The sequence below is a fragment of the Oncorhynchus masou genome, chromosome 28 (genome assembly GCF_036934945.1).
Source record: "Oncorhynchus masou masou isolate Uvic2021 chromosome 28, UVic_Omas_1.1, whole genome shotgun sequence".
In the NCBI taxonomy this organism is placed as follows: domain Eukaryota; kingdom Metazoa; phylum Chordata; class Actinopteri; order Salmoniformes; family Salmonidae; genus Oncorhynchus; species Oncorhynchus masou.
In genome coordinates this window covers 69,494,967-69,512,923 of record NC_088239.1, presented here as the reverse complement: position 1 = coordinate 69,512,923, position 17,957 = coordinate 69,494,967, and the positions used below count along the sequence as shown (strand labels likewise).

General features: G+C 42.7%; 2 protein-coding genes across 3 annotated transcripts in view; one reads left to right on the top strand and one right to left on the bottom strand.

Moving 5' to 3' along the window:
* Nucleotides 1–2,590: 2,590 nt before the first annotated feature.
* Nucleotides 2,591–13,795, top strand: LOC135518158 (prostaglandin E2 receptor EP4 subtype-like). The gene is made up of 2 exons (XM_064943083.1): nucleotides 2,591–3,934; nucleotides 9,352–13,795. The coding sequence occupies exons 1-2, from the start codon at nucleotides 3,152–3,154 to the stop codon at nucleotides 9,982–9,984; spliced, it is 1,416 nt and encodes a 471-aa protein (XP_064799155.1). The 5' UTR covers nucleotides 2,591–3,151; the 3' UTR covers nucleotides 9,985–13,795.
* The window catches only part of LOC135518160 (tetratricopeptide repeat protein 33-like), a 52,672-nt gene continuing 47,722 nt past the window's right edge, over nucleotides 13,008–17,957 (bottom strand). For both annotated transcript variants that reach the window (XM_064943084.1, XM_064943085.1), the window contains one exon: nucleotides 13,008–15,246. In XM_064943084.1, coding sequence (XP_064799156.1) covers nucleotides 14,872–15,246 — 375 coding nt within the window. In that variant the 3' untranslated portion in view covers nucleotides 13,008–14,871. The remainder of the gene's footprint in view (nucleotides 15,247–17,957) is intronic.

The following is a 17,957-nucleotide window of genomic DNA, read 5'->3' as shown; positions in this document are numbered from 1 at the left end:
AACATAATCCAGGTAGAATCAGGCATTCCCCAGGGCAGCTGTCTAGGCCCCTTTCTTTTTAAAATCTTTACTAATGACCTGCCACTGGTTCTGAGTAAAGTCTGTGTGTCTATGTATGCTGATGACTTAACACTATACACGTCAGCTATTACAGCGAGTGAAATAAATGCAACACTGGTTCTCCCAGGTTCAAACCCAGGCTGTGTCACAACCGGTCGTGACCTGGAGACCCATAGGGTGGAGCATAATTGGGCTAGCCTTGTCCAGGTTAGGGGAGGATTTGGCCAGGGGACTTTCCTTGGCTCATCGCTCTCTAGAAATTTCTTGTGGCAGGCCGGGCGCCTGCAGCCTGACTTCGGTTGTCAGTTGAACAGTGTTTCCTCCAACACATTGGTGCAGCTGGCTTAAGCAGTCGGGTTTTGCAGTTTGGCGGGTCATGTTTTGGGAGGACGCATGACTCGACCTTCGCCTCTCCCGAGCCCATTGGAGAGTTGCAGCAATGAGACAAACTTGCAATTGGATATCACAAAATTTGGGAGAAAAAGAGGGTAAAAAATTACGTTTAAAAATCACTGCAACACTTAACAAAGAGCTGCAGTCCGTTTCAGAATGGTTAGCAAGAAATAAGTTAGTCCTAAATATTTTGAAATCTAAAAGCATTGTGTTTGGGACAAATTATTCACTAAACCCTAAACATCAACTAAATCTTGTAATAAATAATTTGGAAATAGAGCAAGTTGAGGAGTTTGGAGTAACCCTGGATTGGAAAACTGTTATGGTCAAAACATAACGATGCAACAGTAGCTAAGATGGGTAGAAATCTGTCCATAATCATGCGCTACTCTGCCTTCTTAACAACAATATCAACAAGGTAGGTCCTACAGGCCCTAGTTTTGTCGCACCTGGACTACGGCCCAGTCACGTGGACAGGTGCCACAAAGAGGGACGGCTGGCCCTTAAATGTACACGTAGAGCTAACATTATATGCATGTCGATCTCTCATGGTTCAAAGTAGAGAAGTATGGACATGTTGAATGCACTAAGCTTTCTGTTTAAACTACTAGCACACAGCTCGGACTCCTATGCACACCCCCCAAGACATGTCACCAGAGGTCTCTTCACAGTCTCTAAGTACAGAACAGAGTATGGGAGGCGCACAGTACTACATAGAGCCATGGCTGCATGGAACTCTATTCCACATCAAGTAACTCACGCAGGCAATAAATCAGATTTTTTTTAATGATAAAAATATGCCTTATGGAACAGGGAGGACTGTGAAGAGTCACACACACAGGTACAAACACACACATACATACAAACTATACACATGTACACCTGCATTTTGTGTAGTAGTAGAGTAGTGGCTGGAGGGCACACACTTAATGTATTATGAAATCTGTTATGAAATCTATTTTAATGTTTAAAAATGTTATTATAATGTGTATTACTGACTTAATTTTTTGATGCACCCCAGGAAGAGTTCCTGCTGCTTTGGCAGCAGCTAATGGCGATCCATAATAAATCAAAATACAAATATTCCCTCTGCTTTTGGACACTGGCACTACAAATGGCGGAGGCGCTCGTGAACGTGCAAATGGAGTGGCGAAGCGAAGGGGGTGATTTGGGATTAAGGTTCTCTCTCCCTCTCCCCCTTCACTCCCCTTTAACCTGTAAAACAGAAACGTATTAACAAAATCAACAGAGCGAGTATCTGAACGTTTACAGGATTATAGAATTGCCGTTACAGTATGTGTTGCAAATAATTAGCCGGATAAAAAAATTGTGTACATTTGAAGCAGATTTCCGGGTGTTCTGCTCTCTGGTCCTGTTAGAGCAGGTGATGAGTGTAACGGATGTGAAACGCTAGCTTAGTTAGCTTCGTGGGTGACTGTTGTTGATGTGTGCAGAGGGTCCCTGGTTCGCGCCCGGGTATGGGCGAGGGGACGGTCTAAAGTTATACTGTTACATGAGCAGGTGATAGAACGGAGCGGTTACAGGTTATACACACACTATTACCCGCACCTTTAACCATCCATCATAAAAACAGGTTCCTCGGGCCGTGATGGACGATCGAAGTCCTGAACCTCAATTAAACAGCGTGTTTTTCGTCATGGGACAATTATTGGGCATTAACTCTTCCACTCTTGTTTTCAGACATAACTTTCAACATTAAGTACCAAGTCAGAGTCAGTTCATCACTTTATAGCTGATGTTATATATTAAAAATAATAAGCTAATAAACAGGTAGATGTGTAACCAGATAGTGAAGGCTAAGATCCCATTGGAGGACTTTCGATTTTATCTGACCCGCTGTATGCATTCACATTCTTACTCCTTTTACAGTTCAGGAGTGGCATGTCAAGGGTAACTTAAAACACTTTTATTGTTTTACTCTATAGCTTACCTCTAATAACTCACATTGAAACTGCAAACGTTGCAGGCATTTATAACATGATTTATTATGGGTGTGAGCAATGCAAATAAGAGGAACAAGAACCATTTTATAAAACTGCTCCATTGTATAAGACTGGGCTCCTGTGTAATCAAGATCAATGGTTGGAATGCAATAATGTCAGAAAATAACCCCTAAATGAAATAGTGCTCACATTTAGTCATTATGCCTATTTGAAGTCACCTGTAGACGGGGGAAAATACGCATGGTGTGGTTTCCTGGTTTCAAATACATTTCTGACGTAGAGACTGCTGCATTGCATAGGGTGCTAGGCTACACCACAGTGTGAAGCTTCTAATTCAAACGCACAGTGAGGGTAGCGAAGACGAAGGAGGAGTTGAACACAAGCTCCGAGCAAAAACTTCCCTTGTCAATGTCTATGTGGGCCTCGCGGTGTGCATCACGTCTGGGACAGAAACACTTCGGATTGTAAAAATAAACAAAGGTTTGTGACTAACTAAAGAGAGGAGCATGTACATTCAAACTCGGAGACATTCGTCTGAGCTGTTATTCAAGTGTGTAACGTTTAGTTAAAATAATGGAAATTGGGGAAGTATGGTTTTGCGTGTTATTGAACGACTTGGAGAGCGCGCACCTACGGAAAGGGTAACCACATGCAAACGGATTGGGAGAGGAGGACACTGGTGAAGAAGTGACTATTTAATTCCACAAAGAAATTGTGAGAGAATTGTGACAGGTATGAATAACGGCACGATAAAAGATGGGCCCCGAGAGCCCACTATTCCGGTGATTATGTTTATTTTAGGAGTGGTGGGGAATGTCATCGCCATCGTGGTGCTCCGAAAGTCTCGGAAAGAACAGAAGGAGACCACCTTCTACACGCTGGTGTGCGGCCTTGCAGTGACCGACCTTTTGGGCACGCTGCTGGCCAGCCCCGTCACCATCGCCACCCGTGTGCAAGGGAAGTGGCCGGGAGGAGAGTCACTGTGTCAGTACTCCGGCTTCATCCTTCTCTTCTTCTTTCTGGTCGGCCTCAGCATTATCTGTGCCATGTCCATAGAGAGATACTTGGCCATAAATCATGCATATTTCTACAACCATTACGTGGACCAAAAACTTGCTGCGTTGACGCTTGCGGGAATCTACATCTCCAACGTGCTGTTCTGCGCGCTGCCTGCCATGGGACTCGGTAAGGTGAAAAAGCAGTTCCCAGAGACCTGGTGCTTCATCGACTGGCGGACTAACGACTCCACGCACGCCGCCTTCTCCTATATGTATGCCGGGGTGAGCTCTTTCCTCATCCTCACCACGGTCATATGCAACGTGCTGGTGTGCGGAGCGCTGATTATGATGCACAAGCGGTTCATCCGCAGGACATCGCTGGGTACGGAACAGGGAGGTCGCATAGCTGTCCTCAGGCGCAGACGGAGCTTCCAACGCATGGCCGGCGCAGAGATCCAGATGGTAATTCTGCTCATCGCTACCTCCGTGGTGGTTCTCATCTGCTCCATACCTTTAGTGGTAAGTGATTCGACGCCTTGCCGAATAACTATTGCAATATTTTGATTGATTTGAAGTTGCGCAAACATTTTGGTCTCACTTTTGTATCTCTCGTTGTGTGTGCGAACTGTGCAGGAATGGATAACCTGGTACCGTGCAATTAAAAGACACGACACAAGTATGGGTTGTCTAATAAATGCAAACGTTAATGCAAAGCACAGTGCGTTCTGGTTTGTGTGACGTCATTATTTGTTGTAACACCTTTACGCATCAGCATACGCATTGATAATTGGAGGGAATATGCCCAAAATGAGATCCTAAATGCCCTCCCAATCGAATAAAGGAATTGAATAGGCTTAATTATTGTGTTATTAAAGTGTTATTGCTGTTAATGTTCAGGCGGTTGTCTGCTGAGGTGTTGTTAGGCCTATTCAGAATATTAACTCGGTCAATTTCTGGCACTCTTGCGTTATAAATATTTCCTTTGAGAAAAATAACAATAAATAAATATAATTTATCTATTCATCTACCTTCTCCATTTCACTTTTAGTCATTTAGCAGACACTCTTATCCAGAGTAACTTACAGTTAGTGCATTCGGATAGCTAGGTGAGACAACCACATATCACAATAGTACATTTTCTCTCAATTAAAGTAGTTATCCGCAAAGTCAGCGCTTTTTTTTTAGATTGGCAGTGACTCTGCCTCAGGGGGAAGCTCATTCCACCATGAGATGTTTTTGTTGTTGCTTTTCTCTTTAGAAGCCAGTCACCAAAAAGATAAGAACTGACTATAAGAAAGAGAAGCCCTTGGGTTAATAAGATCTAATATTAGAGAATATATAACAGGTAGGCTATGCAAATACTTCAGCCCTCTATGGGCTGATTTAGCACAAATATAAGAAAGACAGGCTAATACATGCTTTTTGTGCGTGTACGTGCGTGTGTGCACCCGCGTGTGTGTACGTGCATAACCACACCTCTAACCACCTTGAGAAATGCAAATGGACCTAAGTATACCGTTGCACCACCTAGGCGTAAGCCCTTCTATGTGGGAAGTGAGTAAGGTAGTGGTGATATTCCACATTTTAACTAGGGACCCCATTTTTGGGGGGCCAGAATTTCTGGGCACACCATTTTTTCTCTCTAGAATTTCTAGCGAACCCACCCAAAATCAAATGACACAACCCACTGGGCATATGGTTGAGTCAACATGGTTTGCACAAATTACGTTGAACCAATGTGGAATAGACCTTGAATTGATGTCTGTGAAAAGTGGGAACCTTAAAATTGGTTAAATGACATTCAATTCATATAATTTGAATAGCTCTTATCAAAATTAAGACAACCAATAAATACATATTTGCTGAATAAAAGTATTTTTTTTCCCAATTACCATTCTTAAAAACGTTTGTATATTGTCCCATACGATCATCTGTTCTCTTAATTCTTGGTTCCAAAAAATGTGGCAGTGCAGTGCCCCGACTTTGAATACCACTGTAGGGTGTTAAATTGGGACTATTTTCATCATGATACTTATAGAAAATAGTAGTAGATAGAGATTTAGTAAAAACAAAAATCTGATGTATTTATCCAGATGAGTCCCCATGTTGGCCTCAAAGCTGCGCGATGGCACTGTCCTAATGAAAATGGTGCTAAAATTATAATCTAGTTGACCACACACACCTATATTGCTTTACATTTATTATAATGGTTGGATGATGTGCGACAGGTGTAAATTGTGATCACAAAGTCAGACGTAGATACGACCAACCTTAAGATAAAAAATAAATAAAATACCAACAAGCTCTCACAGTCTCACTGCAGAAATAGACATTCATCCACGTTCTCCAAATGTCAAACGTAGAAGTGTCTCCAAACGTAAATTTTCAAAGGGTTTTGTTGGTCATGTATTGTTCCATTTCTCTAAATGTCAAATTCCAAACATCTTAAATATAACCAAATGTAATCGAAAATGTAATCTACATAATCCCCCCAAATAATTATTTATTATGAGAGGACCATAAACTATAACTAATAATGCTGCATACTTCAAGAAAGGGTAAAAAATTATTATTATAAAAAAAATGTTAAGAATGAGGCTTGGAATTAGTTGTATTTTTTCAAAATATAGTATAATCAATTTATAAAGCAACTAACTATAAGATTTAACCTTCCTTATAACTGTAAAATACATATTTGTATGTTTAATGTTAGAGAAAATGTGCATATTTTCAATAAGTCTCTCTCAATCAAAATGTCTGCCCCCATCGCTCGTTAGGAACTCACCTTCCATTTCATATTAATCATGTTGATCTATAACAAACAGAAAGTGTTTTTTGTTTAAAATCTATTAATTATTTTAGATTATTGGCTATAAAATTATCTCAATGTGCTACAGCGATAAAACCACTCTCCTGCTGTGTTACGATGTAAGGATTCCAGGCATATGTATTGTTAGTGGCTGTGATGTAGGGATTGTTGGAAGAGCGAATTAAATGGTAGGCGGGATATCCCAGTGTCAAGTGGTGTCAGATTTCACATCCTGCTTTACACAGGCAGAAAATACATACTACTGTGTCCATGAGAAATAGGGCTACCGCTCAATGCCAGCCAGTTCAATCTATTGTGTCCACATATCGATTTAAACGTGAAAATGACGGTCAGAACCGGTACCAGAACCACGTAGGTCCACAAAACAGGGGACTTTACATTGAAGAGGGTTTTAAGGGTTAAGTTTAGACACTCATTCCGGATGGTTAAGGTAAGGGTTAAGGTTTTGGATAAGGTTTTAAAACTAAAACCAAAAAAACAGTGTCCACAACCATCCAAAATGCCCTAGTAAAACCTTAAAGGTATAATCCACCCAAAACCACTAATTCTTATTATTAACAGTGTTAAACAACACTAATATGTGAAAAAATATTTTTTGTGAACAAATGTTTCATTTTGTTGTTACAATAAGGTTTGTAGAAACATATGCAAAATATTTTACTACAAAACTCACAATGCAATGTTCTCTCTCTTTCTCTCTCTCTGGGCTGGCTGGCTGGCTGGCTGGCTAGCTAAGTAGCTAGCTAGAAAACATAGCTAAACACAATAATACCAAAGTCAATATCAGCATGTGAAGTAGCTAAATAGATGTAAAATCGCTTAAACAAATTGCACTGTCAATTTTGGAGTCTATCTCACTGAGTTCAACTTGCAGTTCGTCTCTGCTACTGAGCTAAAAACAACGTTTCTGAGTTGTGTTGCTTTTCCATAGAGATCATTTTGAGGAGATGGAAAACCATGTGATGATTAGCTTAGCAACCACGTGATGATTAGCTTAGCAACCGCGTGACGCAGCATGACAGCGTGAATGCCATGGGTCGACAGTCAGTTGGGTGGGGCGTTTCTCCATTAATTCTGTAAAATGTGTTTCCCATAGACATGGCGCATTTCAACATGGTACTTGAAGGATAAACCTAGTTGAATAATTAGGTGCACTGTTTAGCATGAGCACATATCAGCGAAATCGATACTTAGTCATGACGATATAGACGGATGGACGTGTTCTAGACAGTATGCCTATACCATATATTGGCTGATTTGGAGTGCAGGTAATTGTTTTAAAAGCGTTATGAAATGTGATCATGTGTTATCCCCAGTGACTAGAATTATGTATCTATGACACGTTCCAACACAATTTCCTGATTTTCACAAGCAAACCACTTAGAAGTTAAATCATGGGTGAAAATGGTTATTTTACCTACTGATAGAACATAGGCTTTCACCAAATTGACAGGATTTTATTTCTGGGTGTGGATGACCCCTTCAATCCTTCTTGATGGTAATAGCGCTCACTGTTCCCCTATATGGACTGTTTTGGAGGCATTTCGCGTCATCCTCAGGACATGGATAATTTCAACATCAATCATAAACGATATCCCTGATTGTCACGTCCAACTGGTTCAACTGGCCCCAGATGTCATCAGTGGATTATTCTGTCTGTGTATACTTGTTATACAGGGAAACAGATATTTTATTTTTAGCTTTATTTAACCAGGCAAGTCAGTTAAGAACAAATTCTTATTTTCAATGAGGGCCTAGGAACAGTGGGTTAACTGCCTGTTCAGGGGCAGAACGACAGATTTGTACCTTGTCAGGTTTGAACTTGCGACCTTCCGGTTACAAGTCCAATGCTCTAACCACTAGGCTACCCTATTAGTTAAAAGCTCTCCCATGGAGACAAGATCAACTGGACATACGGAAATAGTAAGAGCACAAACCTGTCCGTCTGGTGCTCGGCCAGTGTCAAACATTTCCACTGAGCTCTGTCCTCTGTACAGAGTCCTATAAGCCATCCTGTTCCCATGCACTGCATGGTAGTTACAAGAGGATACTGTAAGGACAGTGACTAGAGACGGTACATCCTGCAAGCTCAAAAACACTCCACAGAGAAAATGAACAAATTAACAGCAAGGCACTGAAAAGGATCAATGATATATAGTGTTCTATAAACCGTCCACATGCCACATTTGAGAGTTAGTTACATGTAAAGACATACCCACTGGAGACAGTACATTTCATCAGGCAAGCTTCAAAAACACTGAAAAGATGAACTGAGGGCTTAAGGTCTGAAGAAGAACCTGTAGTCTATAATGAGATATTGAGTTCTAAATGTCGTCCCCATGCTTTGACTGAGAGCTAAGGACAGAGTCACTAGACAGTTCATCCTGCAAGCTTCAAAAACATGAACTGAAAGGCAGACATTTATATTTGAAGAAGACTGCTGTTCTATAATCAGTGTACCAGAGTTCTCTCTCCCACTGTATTTTCCAGGAACAACCCCAGGGAGTCACCCATATAATCTTATCTTATCATATAGTCATAAATAACCATGTGCCTGACAGTTATTTCACTTCACTTACTTTGACGTTGTCTGAGATAGGTTGTTGATTGGACCTTGGTGATAGCCAATAGCCAGAGACGTTCATATGATTGATGATTAACCTGGGGGTGGGGTTGTTTTCATTAGCTCTCTGCCCAGGCTTCTGTGCCACTGTCTGCCGGGCAGATACTAGTGCTGCTAGCTACAGTACGCTCTACTGCCCATGCCATGCTCATCTTATGCCAACACGCAACGCCATAGTCAAATAGCTTTGCTTTCATTGCAACCATGATAGTTTGTCATGTATTTATGTAGGTTTTTCTTGCACAACAATAATTATAACAAATAACTGCTATGTAGGTTTAGGCTAATGATATTCACGTGTGCAGATATAAGCAGGTTGGAAAGCTACTTCAAAAGGATTCAATTAGGATAGTACAACAGGATTCAATATGGGAATCCTATTGAACACACCTATTGAAGCTTTAAAGGTACACCATCCTCAAAAATACACTGAATAACCAATAACCCTCCAACCCTGTCCCTATCCCTTCTTTCCTCCCTCAGCTGCGGGTGTTTGTGAACCAGCTGTCTATGGTTGCGTTCGATGCTCATTCAACTCCCCTGGAGAAGAACCCAGATCTCCACGCCATCCGCATTGCCTCCATCAACCCTATCCTGGATCCCTGGATCTACATCCTGCTGAGGAAGACTGTCCTGCTGAAGCTGGTGGAGAAGATCAAGTGTCTGTTCTGCCGTATGGGCTGCCGGGGGCGGGGGTCAGGGGTCAGGGGTCAATTTCGCTGCGGAGGTGAAGGTCATCCGAATTCGTCCATCGTATCCCGGGATTCGCCGTCGCTGGTGTCCCGCGAGCTGAGGGAGGTCATCAGTACTTCACAGACGTTTCTTTATTTGCCGGAGGGGACCGAGGGGGGGTCTAGAGGGACAGGGACAGGGGGAGAGGGACGACCCAGCCCCCCGGCTGTGGAGTGCTCCCTGCTACAGGACCAACAGACACCAGGGGGGAAGGGGATGCAAAATGATTCCAAAAAGGGCACTTTAGGCCCCAGTATATCAATGAGGACAGATGGGACAGTTGATCCTTCACCTCTGAACAGGGTGCCATCGGTCAGAAAAGATAAGACTCTACATGTGACGTTTACAGACGAGACACTGAACTTACAGGAGAAATGCATCTGACGGACACAAACACAAACTCCGCAAGAGTGGCGGATAACACAGAAAAGTCACAGAGGGGAAAAAGGACATCTAATAGCCTTAAAGGTTGGGACTTCTGAAGGGTTAAACTCATAAGGAAAATGTTTCCCTGTGTCATGTTTGTACTCTTATAAAAACAACTACATGAAGCAAATAAGACTGGGAGTTGGTTTAGTTCATCAGTGATGCTCCTAGCTGAAGCATGATGTCCTGTTTCGGGTTCGGTCAAAATGTCACATGGTGCCAATGTGGATTGTATGAGATTGGATCTATTTACATAGATCATATATTGGATCTATTATATATGTCACATTCTTATTACAAGAATACCAATATAATATACATATACCAGCACACACATCAGTAATGAACATAAAATGTCATTACACCTTTATAAAGACAATAAGGAGATTTCATTGCACTTTTCAAAAACTCAAACCCACTGAAAGGCACTAAATGCTACCATGCTATCATAGTGCTATCTGAGATCCTTGGGACGTCCACACCCCCGAAACCCTAACTAAACCAGAACATTTACCTAATCATGACCTTAACATTTTAAACATTTTAAACTACAAAGGGGTAGGGACATCCCAACAATGCTAGATAGCGAGGACCACTACTTACCACTGGCCTCCACCAATACAATTGTTGTGATACACTGTATAATCCTGAGGCTACAATGTGAATTGTGTCCCATAACATCAATTTATTTCAGAAAGAAAAAATACGTTTCTTCTCTGTGAGAAGGTCTAGCTAGTTTGTATCCATGTCAAATTGCTACAAAATGGATTGAAATTGTATGTTATATTTCAACATTTGCAAACAATTGTATCATATTGGTTGACTTGGCAGTTTCAAAACAATGCCTGAAGTATAAAAATACAGCAAAACTATTGAGCATATAATCCCATGCAAAAGACTCAAAACAACAAAAACAAACAAAAGACCCATTTCAGTCCATAAGATCCATTCTAGTCCATAAGATCCATTCTAGCCCATAAATCCTTAGAGACAGATCATAGTCCCCGTGCTTTGACCAACTGATCCTGTGATGAAGAGGGTGTGTCCCCTGACCCCGCCTCCTCCACAGGTACCTCCCTAGAATTTCCCTCAGCGTCGACAACCACGACTGTCCTCTTCAGTTCCTCATAGCGTCTCTGTCTCTCGGCTACAGCAGCGCAGGCCACCACCTCGTTTGACTCAAAGTTGTTGTCCTGCTGGAGCTCTGGAGGGTTCAGGACATCCCGTTGGGCCTCCTCCTCCCGCTGGGTCTGTTTCTGGGCCGTCCGTCTCTGCTGCAGCAGCTGCCGCGCCCACGCCAGGTCATCCGACCAGAGGGGGCGCTCTGACGGACACAGGTGGACCGCTACCTGGAAGGACCTCACCGCCTGTTGACAGGAGGAAGACCTTTGTGCCATTTTCCTTTCTGTTAACATCTTTTTATTGATTTAAGATTAACACAAATGACTGGTAATGAAGGACAATCATTGTTGTGGGGAAGATGAAGTATAAAAATCCAGCAAGACTATTGAGCATATAATTCAATGCATTTCACTCTGTTACTTGTACTGAGCTTGTACAGATAGGATCTTCATTTGACCTGTATTGTCGCAGCAAAATAATCCTGCAGCAACAGGATTTGGACGTTTAGTCCATAATGTTGCCTAATCGATGGTTAGGCTATTAGTTGGTCAAAATGAGGCTAAAGTGGAATATTATTAATATAACCATGTGTTAGTGTGCTTGTTCAGTGAATTGATGTAAATCACAAAGATTCTATGCATTTCCTGCGGCGCAAAAGAGTGATCAAATTAAGATCCTACAGCTTGTATGGTTGAAATAACAAAGGGGATTTACATTGCTGTTGTCTTTTGTTCAAATGACACTTTATAGGTGCATGGCATTACTTTCCCCCAATTAAATGATATCAGTGAACTGAAATGTGATTTTGGATGCTTTGCTTTTCATGTGGCTAAAGAAAAGAGATATAGTATGTTTCTAAGTTTAAAATATTAAATTAAGGATTTCAAAGTTTAAAATGAACCAGCTCACACAAGTCTATCTGTTCAGACACCGAGCAACATTACGATATTGCACTCCTATGATTGCACCCCCTCACGACAAATTTGACTGACATCTCATTACTACTAGGCTAACCAAACATTGCATCAAGCTACTATATGGTCATGAGAAGTACGCTAGATTGAAACTCTGGCTGCCCCTCGACACCTCCATGTTTCAAGTCCTGCCCACACTCCTTCTGAAGTAGAGAAACTCCCTCAGGGCTTGATGGTGAAGGAGGGTCATATTGGACTGTGCAAAACACAATCAACCTGAACCAGCCTTTTACTGATGACCTAAACTCACAACAACTTTGACTGACATTATTATCAATAAGCAGTATTTGCATAAGCAGAGCTCGATGAGGAAGGTCGTAAGCAGGCCACAGGAAAACACATGCAGCCAACCTGACCCAGTCTTTACGACTGACCTGGTAACCTGACTACCTGATCAAAGCCTCGGAACAAATAAGTTCTCAATCAGTCCAGCCCACTGATGGCACTAAAAATAAACAGAAATACTGATTACAGGATTAATCTGACGGAGGCGACAGATCATTGATCAATATCAGTCACCATCATTCATCCTAATGTGGTTCATCAGGTCAGTCGTAAAGACTGGTTTAGGTTGGCTGCATATGCTTTGCTGCATTATATTCAGAAGGAAGCAGCATTTTCAGATGTTTTACAGTTAATATGCCTCTAATCAATAATAAAGACATGTAATTTCTCAACTACAGCACCTTTATGACAAAACATGTGAGGGTGGCAAATTATTTACACTTTAATGTATAACATAAGCTTTTGTACTGTACATCCACTAGTTAATATTTGTAGCATAGCGAGTTTTATTCAGTCTTTTCCATGACTTATGCTGGGGGAGTGAATACAATAGTGAAAATATAGCATATAGCAAATAAAAGGCCAATTCAATTTGCAATGTTACTTGTAACCAATTGATTTATTTTCAATTGACACATTACAGCTAAAACGGATCCATTTTCTCATTATTTACAGAACAAAGTATTACTACATCAGCTGGGTCAGTTATAGAAACATCAATATAACTCACATTATACATGAGCGTTCTCATGGTCTAAACAGTTGTTCCCTCTCCCACTATTTGTTTACAGCTCCTATCATCCCCCACATTACCAGTGAATGAACTCAGTCGTATAAAATGAATTATTGTTACAAACACATTCAGGCCCCATTTTGAGACGCTACCACAATCTTATGCTCCAGACTTGTTTTGAGAATTTTTGTGCCAGGTGTTTAAATGATTTGAATGGCTTTGGCAACGTCACCAGATGTTTGCACTGTAAACACAGCACGTGCCCTCAGTGTGGTTGACGTGAGAGAAGCAGGTCTGCTTTTACCCAAAGTTGCTGCTTTTTTGCCTACTTCCATCGTAGTGATGATGACCAAAACACATATCCTACCAAATACCAGTTACAATGATTTGGGCACTGTTTGTAGTTCTTTACCAATAACAATTCATTGTCTAATGATTTCTATTAACAAAATGTTCCTGACGTGTAATGCCCTTTGAAATCCTAAAGCATCCCCGGACGTTCATGTTCTAGAACCAGGCCAGTTCCCTCTGTCAGAAAACTCCTTTTAACACTGTACTACTAGGAAATATATTTGAGAGATACCGATGACGAAATGGTCTTAATATGATTTTAATAAAGACGAGGAGGATACATGTATCCTCTCAAAAACCTGTCTCCTCTTTCACAGCCTCTCTTTAATATCGCCAATAATAAACCCTGAAATCTGATAGCCTGTTTTAGTCATACAAAACCCCTTGAGTGTCCCATGAAAACAATCTTGCTATTAGAAGATGCCATTCAAATTCAATGACTGTTCAAGCTTCTAGGCTGTTCAGCATGGCCAGTCCAGGCTGACTGCACAGAGCTTTCAGCGCTATCCAGCTGCTAGATTTCAGGGCCACGGTGGATATATTGTTTTAGCAGCTCACCTGTCCCCTATGGAGGGTCATATGACACACACATCCTAACACTCAGCTGGAATTCTGGGAATACTCATGCAATATTATTTCTCTGTGGGGTTTATTTCTCTTGAGTTACCGTGGAGACAGAGTTTCCCAACCGATAAGACCAGTCCGTTAGTCATTATGAAATAGCACTTCCAACTGAGACTTCATGTTGCATGAAACTGCAATTCGAAAACTTTTTTAATAACAGCTTGACTGATAGACTCAAGTGACAGGAGTTTTCCAGGGAGATATTTTCCGGTCATCTGACAAAGACGTTCCGAATGTTCTCATAGACATTTCAAAAGACTAAAAGGGACAGTTTCCCGGACACAGTAAGCCTGATCCTGGATGGAAAAGCAAGCTCAATAAAGTCTCTCCAGTGAAAAGCTTGTTAGTCCAGGACTAGGTTAAATCTGTGTCTGGGGAAACCGGCCCTGAATGTGTCTAAGAAATGGGACTGACAGACATATTCCAAAACACAACAGGATCCTCTTTTCAGGAGGAGGATTAATCAACATGAGTGACAATTGACCTCTTGAGTGCCAAATGATGATGATAATTATTTTTGGCTACGCTCAAATTCAGTCTTTTAAATGGCAGTAATATGAGAGCATTGATAAATAGTGAAAACATAACACACTAAAACAAAAATCTATTTGATTAAATCTACCTCTATCACCCACAGTCTGTTGTAGACTAAAGGGGAAACCATAATGACATGCATAAGACTAAAGACTCAAAACAACAAAAAGACCCATTTCAGTCCATAAGATCCATTCTAGCCCATAAATCCTTAGAGACAGATCATAGTCCCCGTGCTTTGACCAACTGATCCTGTGATGAAGAGGGTATGTCCCCTGACCCCGCCTCCTCCACAGGTATCTTCCTAGAATTCCCCTCAGTGTCGACAACCACGACTGTCCTCTTCAGTTCCTCATAGCGTCTCTGTCTCTCGGCTACGGCAGCGCAGGCCACCACCACCTCGTCTGACTCAAAGTCGTAGTCCTGCTGGAGCTCTGGAGGGTTCAGGACATCCCGTTGGGCCTCCTCCTCCTGCTGAGTCTGGTTCTGGGCCGTCCGTCTCTGCTGCAGCAGCTGCCGCGCCCACGCCAGGTCATCCGACCAGAGGGGGCGCTCTGACGGACACAGGTGGACTGCTACCTGGAAGGACCTCACCGCCTGTTGACAAGACGAAGACCTTTGTGCTATTTTCCTTTCTGTTAACATCTTTTTATTGATTTAAGATTAACACAAATGACTAATATTAAGGACAAATATTTATTGGGGAAGATTTAAGGCTTTGAAAGGAAAGGTGTATAGATGTTGTGTCCTTGAGCTGTTCTTGCCTATTGATGTTCTGTACAATGGCATGTTTTATGTTGAACCCAGGAAGAGTAGCTGCTGCTTTCACAACAGCTAGTGGGGATCCTAATAAAATACCAAAGCATTGACGTGATATGACCATTGGAGAAGCTTGATGAGTAAAAACAACTGTAGTGTTATGGTTGTCCCCAGGGGTCCTGTTTCTATGTACATTGCTAGTGTATGGTAATCAGACCCTTTCACTGGGAATGGGGTGCAATTGTTTTGAAATAGGAATCATGGAAATGAACAAAGTTAAGGGAAGGTCTCTAATGTACATTTATGTTTTCAAACGGGGTGGTTTGTGCTTTTTATACTATTATCCGGAAAACATTCAGGGCTTTGTTTTGAAATCAGAGACACATTTATTCAATTCAGTTGATTTAGATCTGCTCTGAGACTAAAAGGAGTAGTGGGTGTTGTTGGTCACATTATGCCTGCTGAGAAGAACCAGAAAACAACTCCAATGCTACAGAGAAAGTCATATGTTGACGGTTCGTTCATATTACAATCAAAGATCACTCTACTAGACGGTCTACAGTAATCATGTCAAAAATGGGGTACATCTAAAAGCCAAAGGACGGCAAAGAATCTATCGCTCTATTCAGTCCCACCATCTGTAAAGAGTGAACAGTTAAAGTCGTAATAGATACGTTTCCAAGGATCCCTATGTTCCGGAAGAAATACGTTCAAAAGGATCCGTATGCAGGTCTGCCGTTTCTGCATAATAATTCCTCTAATTTGATGTGAGGAAGCGTGAGACGAGCAACAATGTGAAGCGGTAGCTCGTCTCTCTTCAGAATGTCAGCTACAACAAAACCTCATTCCTGTCACATTAGTTTAATTTATAGAGAGATTCACCGCATCATTACTACAGCCTCCATCCATCATTCACCTGACCAGTCATAAGTACATAGATTTACACATAATTGTCTAACTCTGGAGGAGGGCAAATCATACTTCACATTCTAATGGGCTAATAAATCAAACCATTGCACTGCCGGTGGAATTATGAATTTAAATCTTTAATCTCACACTAAGTACTTTTCATGATAATTGTTGAGTTCGCAAATTACATCTGATTGTGACCGAAATCAGTTGAATACCATTAGAAGCTTCCAGCTATCTCTGTCAGAGCTCAAATTAATAACAAAGTGTCTCAGACAGACCAAACTCAAATGACTCAAGCTTTTGTTAGGTGATTCATTCTAAGATGGGGCTGATGCAGGTACAGTAATGACCAATAATAACCTCATCCCCCTCATTCTAACCTAAAGGCAGTGATCAGCATCTGTGTTTACACATCAGTAGATTAATAAGATATACTTGATTTATCCCCTTGGGAAATAAGATTGTTAGATAATAAATCTCATAATCAGATAATTGCTCTTATCCCTTTACCCTGCCCACAACCTTGGTCGAGCAATAGTCAGCTCCTCCACGTCCGCCCGGACCAAGTGCCGCTCCATGGGGGGAGGATTGGGCACCACCCCCCCCCTCTGGGACACACACCCGGACCAAGCTCCGCTCCATGGGGGGGATTGGGCTCGCTCCACCCCCCTCTGGGACGCACGCCCGGACCGAGCTCCGCTCCATGGGGGGCGGGGGATTGGGCTCCACACCCTCTGGGACGCACGCCCGGACCAAGCTCCACTCCATGGGGGGGAATTGGGCTCCACCCCCTCTGGGACACACACCCGGACCAAGCTCCGCTCCATGGGGGGGGGATTGGGCTCGCTCCACCCCCTCTGGGACGCACGCCCGGACCAAGCTCCGCTCCATGGGGGGGGGGGAATTGGGCTCCACCCCCTCTGGGACACACACCCGGACCAAGCTCCGCTCCATGGGGGGATTGGGCTCGCTCCACCCCCTCTGGGACGCACGCCCGGACCAAGCTCCGCTCCATGGGGGGGATTGGGCTCCACCCCCTCTGGGACGCACGCCCGGACCAAGCTCCGCTCCATGGGGGGGATTGGGCTCCACCCCCTCTGAGACGCACCCCTGGACCAAATTCCGCTCCATGGGGGGGGATTGGGCTCGCTCCCCCCCCCCTCTGGGACGCACGCCCGGACCAAGCTCCGCTCCATGGGGGGGGGGGGGGGGTTGGGCTCCACCCCCTCTGGGACGCACGCCCGGACCAAGCTCCGCTCCATGGGGGGGATTGGGCTCCACCCCCTCTGGGACGCACGCCCGGACCACCTGAAGGCACCACAGACTCTGGGCTCCTTTAAAATTGGCCTAAAAACATCCTCTTTGGGAAGGCCTTCTGTTAGTTAGTTATTGCTGTGTTCCTTGTTGGCCTTGTAGCGTCAGCAGTGTTCTTTGTGTCAATGGGCCGGTCTAGTTGACTCCTTATTTGTTTATGTCTCTTGTTATTAATTATTTTAACTCACTAACTGTAGCGCTTCGACATTTTTCAACGAAAAGCACATTACACATTCAATATATTATTATTTATTACTAATACTATGGGTAGTGCCAGGATTTTTTCTGGCTACCAGGGAAAACTCCAGGCCCTGATTATTTAG

Bases quoted from the DNA above. Each gene is read 5' to 3' on its own strand.
- LOC135518158 (XM_064943083.1), top strand. From the start codon at position 3,152: ATGAATAACGGCACGATAAAAGATGGGCCCCGAGAGCCCACTATTCCG. The intron at 3,935-9,351 runs GTAAGTGATTCG...TTCCTCCCTCAG, and splicing joins TCTGCTCCATACCTTTAGTG to CTGCGGGTGTTTGTGAACCA.